Source organism: Rousettus aegyptiacus, unplaced genomic scaffold (genome assembly GCF_014176215.1).
Source record: "Rousettus aegyptiacus isolate mRouAeg1 unplaced genomic scaffold, mRouAeg1.p scaffold_m13_p_5, whole genome shotgun sequence".
NCBI classification, from domain to species: domain Eukaryota; kingdom Metazoa; phylum Chordata; class Mammalia; order Chiroptera; family Pteropodidae; genus Rousettus; species Rousettus aegyptiacus.
In genome coordinates, this window is record NW_023416308.1 from 75,501,903 (window position 1) to 75,511,590 (window position 9,688).

Here is a 9,688-nt window from a genome sequence, read left to right on the forward strand (position 1 = left end):
AATTTTAAACTTTTGCTCTGTAAGAGAACCTGTTAAAAGGATGAAAATATAAGCCACAGAGTAGGAGAAACTATTTAACAAACTACATATCTGACAAAGGACCAGTATTTAGAATATAACATCCACAATTCAATAGTAAAAAACACAATCAATTAGAAAATGGGCAAAAGACATAAACAGATATTTCACTGAAGAAGATATACAAATGGAAAAAAGGCACATGAAAAGATGCTCAACATCATTAGCCATTAGGAAAATACAAATTAAAATCACAATGAAATACCACTATACATCTATCAGAATGTGTAAAATAAAAAATAGCGACCAATGCCAAATGCTGGTGAGAATGCTGATAAACTGCATGTATGTATATATGGCTAGTGAGAATGTAAAATGGTACAGTTATTCTGGAGATCAATTTGGCAGTTTCTTGAAAAACTAAATGTGCAGCTACCATATAACCCAGCAATTGCACTCCTGGGCATTTATTCCAGAGACATGAAAATGTATGTTCACACAAAATACCTGTACATTAATGTTTGTAGCAGCTTTATCCAGGATATTTGAAAACTGGAAATAACCTAATTATTCTTCAAAGAGTGAATGGTTAATCAAATTGTAGTACATCCATACCATGGAATACTACTCATCAATAAAAAGAATGGACTACTGATACAAGTGACAACATGGATGAATCTCCAGAAAATCATACTGAGTAAAAAAATTCCAATTCCAAAAGTTTATGTAACATTTATATAACACAGTGTTTGCCAGGAGTTAAGTAGTAGTGTAGATGTAAAAGAGCAAGATGAGGGATGCTTGTGGTGGTATAAATGTTCTGTGTCTTGACTGTATCACCATCAATATCCTATGTGGAAATGGCAATCTGGGTAACGGGTACACGAGCTCACTCTGTATCATTCCTTGCAACTACAATGTGAGTCTACAATTTTCTCAAAATAAAAGATCTAATTAAAATATTACCTGTGTGGTTTCTCTTTCATCTGAACCCTGATTGACGCAATACCTTTCATAAGATTGGGGGATTTCTCTTCTTAGTTTGCTGAGAGTTTTAGTCACAGTAGGTGCTGATTTTTGGCAACTGCTTTTTCTGCATCTATGAAAAATAATCATATGGTTTTTCTCCCTTACGATAAATTCTATTATTTGGTTTTAGAATGTTAAACCAACCTTGGATTCCTGGGATAAACACTACATCATGATGTGTTAATCCTTTTATACATTGCTGGGTTCAATTTGATAATATTTGCTTAGGATTTTTATGTATGTATTTTTGAAATATCTTTCAGATATCTATGGGCATGATCAATATTATTAATTTCTAAAAGACTTGAGCAAAAATAATAAAATATTAAAATTTGACAAGGCTGGTGGGTGAATAATAACTTGTTACATTATTCTCGATACTTTTCTGCTTTCTTTTCATTCTTTTTTTCAATTGAATGATCCTTGGCTACAACTTAGAAGACAGATTCAGAAGATAGACTGAGGACACAAAAACTGTGTTCTGTATGCTATTATGATTACTGAGGTAGGAAAGCCTTGTGCATCCTCTTCACTTAGCAATGGGCCTAAATGACACTCAATACAACGTTATGAATAATGTGATCCAGATCCACCCTCAGGACCTAGCCAGTCATTCTGCCAACTTCTGGGAGTAGGTTGCTCATGGCTCATCATTTCTCTCTGGGACTTGCCCTCCACCAAAAGAAGCAGCCTTGCCCAATTACAGCACCATGCCAGATATAGCCTCTATCAGTGGTAAATGCAAGAATATAAATTTCTGGCCTTCTTCTTTAATTCGGAACGACTCTGAAAGGTCATCCCAGGCACAGAGCATTCCTTGGGATTGCCACAGGCCTCTGCTGATTATTCAGCTTCTCCCTCTGCCTAACCCTGCTTCCATTACTCTTACAGGTTTTGTCTTGAAAGTACATCCTCATCCTCCACCCCTAATAAACCTTCTGTATGTTAACCTCCTTCTCAGACGCTTCCTTGGTGATCTCACATTACTGTTTTATTTTACTTGTCATAGCAGCTCACAGAACTCAGGAAAGCACTGTATTTGCTTATTATAATGTAAGCTTACCAGGACAGATAATTTTTCCCCATACACTGCACCACTGTATCGAAAGCCTAGGGTAGAAGCAGGCCCTAAATACTGGCTGCTGAAATGACTGAATGGAAGAGACACTGGGTCTTAGGACCATTCTCTCAAGAGCTTGTAATAAGCACTTATGAGCAGCGGCTCCCGACACGGCACCTAAGCCCCGCCCCTCCTGGCGTACTCCGGAGCAGGTCAGGGGCGGGACCTCGCGGACACCGCGGCAGGCACGATGCGACCAGCCGCCGTGCGGCTAGTGCGGCTGGGTAGGGTTCCGTATGCCGAGCTGCTGGCGCTGCAGGACCGCTGGCTGCGGCGGCTGCAGGCGGAGCCAGGCAACAAGGCCGGGTCGGGGACTGAGGCGGGCGTACTCCTGCTCTGCGAGCCCACAGGGCCCGTGTACACGGCCGGGCTGCGCGGCGGCCTAACGCCCGAGGAAGCGACGCGGCTGCGGGCCTTGGGCGCCGAAGTGCGTGCCACAGGCCGTGGCGGCCTGGCCACCTTCCACGGCCCAGGCCAGCTGCTTTGTCACCCAGTGCTCGACTTGCGGCGCCTGGGCCTGCGCCTGCGCACTCACGTGGCGGCGCTGGAGGCGTGCGCAGTGCGTCTGTGCGAGCTCCAGGGCCTGCCCGGCGCCCACGCACGCCCCCCACCCTACACCGGTGTGTGGCTGGGCGAGCGCAAGATCTGCGCGATCGGTGAGCGTCGCGGGCCGGGGACTGGAGAGACTGGACCATCGGAGGTGTATCTGGCGCGGGCTTTGAATCAGAACCACTCGCTGCGCTTGTGTTTTTAAGCCTCTTCGTTGATGTAGTATATTTAGAGCCAGAGGGCCATCAGAGGTCATTTTGTACAACTTTCCAAATGGAGAGACACAAGAAGTGAAGGTTACTACTTCACAATGTCAGGACAATAAGGGGTCCTTGGTAGTTATCACACCTTTTTTTTTTTTAAGCAACAGAATCTGTGTTAAGGATATTTTCTGGAATCTCCATAAGTGCAGCTGCTGTGGAGCCACATACCACTCCCCACTCTTTGTCCCTCTCTCTAAATGGTGCACAACCCCTTGGGTGCTACAGAAACTAAGTTGGAAAATCAGTGATTTAGTCCAGTTCCCTCTGCACACTGAGGGAGACCCTGAAGCCTGGGGAGAGAAGGTATCCATTCTAATACCGTTTGGCTTGTCTTGCAGGAGTCCGCTGTGGAAGGCACATCACGTCCCACGGCCAGGCTCTGAACTGTTCTACAGACCTCACGTGGTTTGAACACATTGTGCCCTGCGGCCTGGTTGGGACAGGCGTCACTTCTCTGAGTGAGGAGCTCCAAAGGCATGTCACTGTGGATGAAGTAATACCATCTTTCCTTGAGGCCTTTAAGGATACCTACAAGTGCACCTTGGTCTCAGAGAACAGTCCGAACTGAAGGGTGTTCATGTTATCACAGCCAAGAAATCCTACCTTGGAAAGTACCAAGGCTGACTTGGAGTCACTGAAACCCAGATTTTAGGTCTGGCCTTGTCATTCACCGTGGGACTATGCGAAAATCAAGAGCTCTTAGTCATTGTTTCCCTATATAGCCTGGCTTGTTTATATCTTTCCCACCTAGTTCAGATATAGTATATGTGAAAGTAAAACATGCTATATGAATATAAGGCATTAGCACTGTTAATAGCATTTTCTAAACTTGTAGAAACTCAGATGTCATAGAGGGTCATTTCTCAATTATGTATTACTTCCTCGGTACTCTATTTAGTTAGGCAATTCTGGGCTCCAGTTCCTTTGATTTTGTAGAGATCATGTCTCTGAACGGCCCAGGTGAAGGTGATGTGATGTGGCACTTTTCCGCAATAAAGGGAAACTTGAAAAGCCTCTTTAAAGAATAAAATTAGATCTTGTCTTCCTGGGTTGGATTCCCCAAGCCTAATAGCTGTGTTTAGTTAGGTAGCCCAAACTAGACCAGAAGCTGGGGGAAAGACAAGAATATTACCTCACATTGTACAAATGCCAAAGATAGAAGTAAGTTTTTCTTATATGAAATCTCTAAGTCTACAAGGCTGTATATTAGTTATCTATCGCTGCATAAAAAATCACTTCAAAACAATTTAAAATAATAAACATTTATTATATACTGTGGATCAGCAATTTGGGCTAAACTTGGGTGGTTCTGGGTCAAGGTCTCTTATATGGTTCAGTCAAGATATTAGCTAGAGCAGATGTCATCTGAAGGCCTGACTGTGGCAGAAGGATCAGCTTCCAAGGTGGTTCATTCACATGCTTGGTTGGTGCTGGTTGTTAACAGGAGAGTTCAGTTGTTCACCATGTGGGCCACTCTGTAGGGCTACTTGAATGGTTTTATGAGCCAACAGCTGGCTTCGCTCAGAGCAGGTGATGCCAGAAAGAGACAAGGTGGAAGCTATAATGTCTTTTATGACCCAGCATTGCAAATCACACACAATTCTGTAGTCTCATAATAGGTGAGCCCTACTTGGTATGGAAGGGATTACTCAAGCATGATGGGAGACGATCATTAGCAACCTCTTGGAGACTGGCTACCACAGGCAGTTAGGGTGGAAAGAGCCTTGAATGAGAAGTCAAGTCACCCTGGTTCCAGTCTAGGCTCTGGGCAAGTCATTTACCCTCTTTGGGCTTTGGTTTTCTCCTTACTCAGACACTGTCCAATAGTGAGCCACATTTTTCTACTAGGCACATTAAGAAAGTAAAAAGAAACATGACATTTAGTAACATTTTAATTAACCCAACAGACTCAAAATATTGTCAGTATAAAAATATTTTATTCCTTTTTTCTTACTAAATCCAGATATTCAGTATGTGTTTTACAGTTAAAACACACCTCATTATGTACCACGCTTTCAATGTTCAGTAGCCATATCTGGTTAGTGACTACCATATTAGAAAGTACAGCTTTTGACAATATCTAAAGTCCTTTTTGAGCTCCCAGGGTTTTGTAGCCTCACTGACTCCTAAGGAGAAAGGTGAGTCCTCCCACATCTGAGGTCTGATTTTTGACTACAGATAATTTATATCAGTTATTCAAGCTGAAAAGGACTTTAGAGATATATTCCTGTCCCCTCATTGTATACATATGAATCCAAGACTTTGGAAGAAACTTGCTGAAGGCCACACAGTAAATAAGAAATCCAGAAATAAGTCCCAGATATAAGTTTCTTACGCTCTTTTCCTACTGTAAATATCAACTTAAGAGCTCAGGACAATATGCTTTACATCTCATGGACATTCTGTCAGTATTAACTCATTGGTGATTTGTTCACCCATAATTTGCCTATGTCTTTTCTAGGCCTTAGTTTCCCAGCAGTGCTGTTGTAGGAGTGTGGAGGTGGGGAGTAGTTGATAATTACCTTGTGATATTATTGCCAAAAATAGAAATAATTATTCCAGGAAAAGTAGAATTCGATTCTCATGGTTGAAAGGCTATGCACAGTGTTGCTACCCATCTGGTACTCAGCCACCCTCTCTAGCAACCATAATAAGTGGACATACAGCCCGTTCTTCAATGCCTCCAGTGGCTGGGAGAGAACCAAACATTTACCCAACGGTACCAGATACTGTGTTAACCCTCTTAAATACATTCGTTAATTCGGCAGCCTCTCCCATCCTTCTGGGCCACTAAGAATCGTTGTGTATGGTATAGTTGCTGAGTTATCTGAACTTCCTGAGCCTCAGTTTCATTAAGCTTAGAGCTTGGCATAGAATAGGCAGCAGGAAATGTATGGTGGTTATTAATGTAATTCACCCAATATTTCAGGCACATGGGAGGATTGTACTTAGTGGCCCCCTTGTGGTTGGGTGGGGCCAGGTAACTTGTTTTGGTCAGTGAGTTATGAATGGAAGTGACATGTCGCTTCTGAGCTGGAACAGTGATTTGCTGGTGTCAGACCCCTTAAAATTTCTCTTTCCCTCTGAAACAGTGACCAGCAGCATTCAAGACGGTGGCTGCTTCCTGAAGGACTGCAATGAGGAGAGCACCCTGCTTGCTGATAGACATGTGGTGGAGTTAAAGACAACCAAAATGTGGGGATTGTTTAATACCACAGCATAACCTAGCCTATTCTGACTGACAGTCTTTATATTGATTAGGACCCTTGTGTTTTCAAGTATAGAAAACCCAACTCAAACTAACTTAAGCAAAAACAAACAAACAAACAAAAAACAGAAAGAGGATAGTTGGAAAATGTACTGGGTGGTCTCATAAAATCCAAGGGTGGGGCTCCAGCTGGGCTCAAGAACAGAACCAGAGTATGTAGCCCTTTAGGAACCCAGATAGTCTTTTTTTTCCCCCTATTCTCTTCCAGGCTTCTTAGTGTGTTTGTTTCATTCTATCTGTCTTCCACCCAGCTTTCTCTGTTTCCCAGGCCACATGGTGGAAGATGGCTGTTATTGAATACTGGAGTAGAGTTAAGGACTATGCCCCGGTTTCTGGCTTGAGCAACTGGGTGGATGCTAGCTAGTATTGCTAAGATGCAGAACACTGGATGAGGGCCAAGTTTAGAAAGGAAAACAATGAGTTCAATTTTAGGTAAGTTCGAGACACTTGTAGGAGATGCAAGCAGAAAGGGCTAATTGCAAATGGGTATGTGGATTTGGAGCATCAGTGTGATTAAGATGGTTTAGGTCTGGGAGCCTATGGAGAGAGACGAGGAAGGCGGAAGACTGATAAATGTGAGGCACAGGTGGAAGAAGAGCTGGCCAAGGAGACTGAAAAGTAGCAGAAGTAGGGTGGGGCCTAGACTGATAAAACATGACAATCTCACTCACTCCTCCAGCAGCGCAGCAAGAAAGGTAGGATTATTTTGTGGATATGGAAACCAAGGCTCAGGAAAGCTAATTAGCTCATGCACTTAGGGGCAGAGTCAGTCCCTGGTTCCCAGTCTGGGTCTCACCATCCTTCCACAGTTGCCTCTGAAGGGAGAGGAGGGCAGGCATCCTGGAGGAGACATGCCTCCAAGAACAGGTAGACCATGAGCAGGCAGAGCTGGGGAGGATGCTGAGCAGGAGACTAGGGTTTGGCTGTTGCTGGGCCCGTGGGATTGAGTCAAGCCTCTGCTGCAGATTCCCGATGCTCCTTCCTGCCTGGACAGACCCATCTCCGGTTTCCCACTGGGGGCCCTTCCTCAAGGGAGGAAGTTGAACATAGGAAGAAGGATATTTAACACCCTGGCTTTCCTGCCTCTAGAAATCCTCTTTTTGTTTGTGCAATCTTGCCTCCAAAAATAAACAAATTTGTCCGGAATCTGGTGAACAAATGATGAATGTGAGGCCGTGACCAATGGCAGTGACTGGTCAAGCACCTTATTCCTCTAGCAAGCCTGCTCTTGCAGTGTGGCTAGGTGCACCTAATTTCATGGAAAAGATGTCTTTGTGAAAACCCTGTGGAAATTGGATTTTTGCCATCTAAATCTAATTTTTAAAAATAAATTTATTTAAATTAGTTTCAAGTATACAGTACATTGGTTAGACATCTATATTGTTCATAAAACGATTCCCCCAATTGCTCTCTCACTCCCCTGGCCCTCCACTTAGCCATCTTATTAATGCTAATTCCATTCCCTCTGCCGTACTCCGCATCCCCATGCCCAACTATCGACTACTAATTTGAACTTCTTTGATCCTTCAACCCATTCTCCCAGCCACCCAACCCTCTTCCCCTCTGTCCGTCATCAAATTGTCCACTATATTTATGAGTCAGTTTTTGATTAGTTTGTTCTTTTCATTCCTTAGATTCCATTTATAAGTGAAATCATATGGTATTTATCATTCTCTGTCTGACTTATTTCACTCAAGATAATAACCTCTAGGTCCATCTATGTCGTTGCAAATGGTAGGATTTTATTTTTTTAATGGCTGAGTAATATTCCATTGTATATACGAACCATAATTTCTTTATTTAATCATCTGTTTATTGGCATTTAGGTTGCTTCCATATCTTGGCTATTTTAAATTGTGCTGCCATGAATATTGGAGTGCATAGATCTTTACGAATTATTCTTTTGGTTTTCTTTGGATAAATACCCAGAAGTGCAATTGCTGGGTCAAAAGGTATATCCATTTTTAATTTTTTAAGAACACTCCATGCTGTTTTCCATAGTGGCTGTACCAATTTGCAATCCCACCAACAATATATGAGGGTTCCCTTTTCTCCGCATTCTCGCCAACACTTGCTGTTTTTTGATTTGTTGATGTTAGCCATTCTGACAGGTGTGAGGCGGTATCTCATTGTGGCTTTAATTTGCATTTTTCTAATGATTAGTGACCTTGAGCATCTTTTCGTGTCTGTTAGTCATCTGTATTTCCTCTTTGGAAAAGTATCTGTTTAGGTCTTCTGCCCATATTTTAAATGGGTTGTTTGGTTTTTTTTGTTGTTGAGTTGTATAAGTTCTTTATAAATTTGGATATTAACCCCTTATCAGATGTATCATTAGTGAATATCTCCTCCCAGGCGGGTGTCTTTTTGCTAATTTTCTTTTTAAATTGTAATTTACCATATATATTATCATACCATATTATAATACCTATTAGTTAAAAAAAACACTTGCACTCCCACCGAACAACAATCCTTTTCATTCGTGTCCAGTACTTGATCATAACAGACATATTTTGTGTACTTTAAATTATTATGAGGATAAAATTTTGTATATTCTTTTAAACCAAACATAATATTATAAACGTTTTCCCACATTGCTACATAGTCTTTACAATTATATTTTTGAAAGTCTTAATTTTGCTTTTATTTCTTTTAAAATTTAGATTTTTTTAGAAAAAATATAGGTAATGCGTGCACATGGAATAAAATTAAGAGGATACAAAATGGCAGCATCGAAATGTAAGTCTTGCTCCTTATCCTTTTCCTCTGTGAACCCAGTTCCCTTTGCTGGAGGCCTAGATGATGGTAAATGTCTTTCTTATATACTTCAAAGATATTTTATGCATATATAAGCAGACATGATTACGTACATTCATTTTTCATTAGTAGCATACTATAAACACAGCAGTGCACTTCAGAGATTGCTTCAGATTAGTATACGAAGAACATCCTCATTTTAAAAAATGACTACAGAGTATTCCATTCAGCAGATTTATCATAACATTTCACTAAGACCCTACTGAGGACATTAAGTTATTACTAATCTTTTACAAACAAGACTGCAGTGAGAATTCATATGTCAGTGTGTGTGTGTTGTTGCCCATAGTACAGTGGTTATATTTCTAGAAGTGATTTTCTGAGTCAAAGGATATGTGCATTTTTATATTAATAGATATTGTCATATTGCTTTCCATAAAAGTTATACCAACTTATACTCTCATCAGCGATCTACAAGGGAGTGACTCAATTTTATTGTTCAGCATCTTAGACTTTTTTTCATTTTTAAAGTTTTTTTTATTACAAAATCTTTTAAGCATACAACAGTGGACCCCCATGTACCCATCATGCAGCTAAAACAATCATCAAATCATGGCGAATCTTAGTTTATCTAAACCAATTGACACCCATTTCCTGCCTCTTCTCTGAATTATTGTCAAGAAAATC

At 41.4% G+C, this 9,688-nt stretch overlaps 1 protein-coding gene across 1 annotated transcript; it reads left to right on the plus strand.

Annotated features, from left to right (window-relative positions):
* Positions 1-2,332: 2,332 nt before the first annotated feature.
* LIPT2 (lipoyl(octanoyl) transferase 2) lies at positions 2,333-4,297 on the plus strand. Its single transcript, XM_016161400.2, has 2 exons — positions 2,333-2,823; positions 3,318-4,297. Exons 1-2 carry the CDS (start codon positions 2,358-2,360, stop codon positions 3,545-3,547), a joined length of 696 nt encoding a protein of 231 aa, XP_016016886.1. The 5' UTR covers positions 2,333-2,357; the 3' UTR covers positions 3,548-4,297.
* Positions 4,298-9,688: the final 5,391 nt, after the last annotated feature.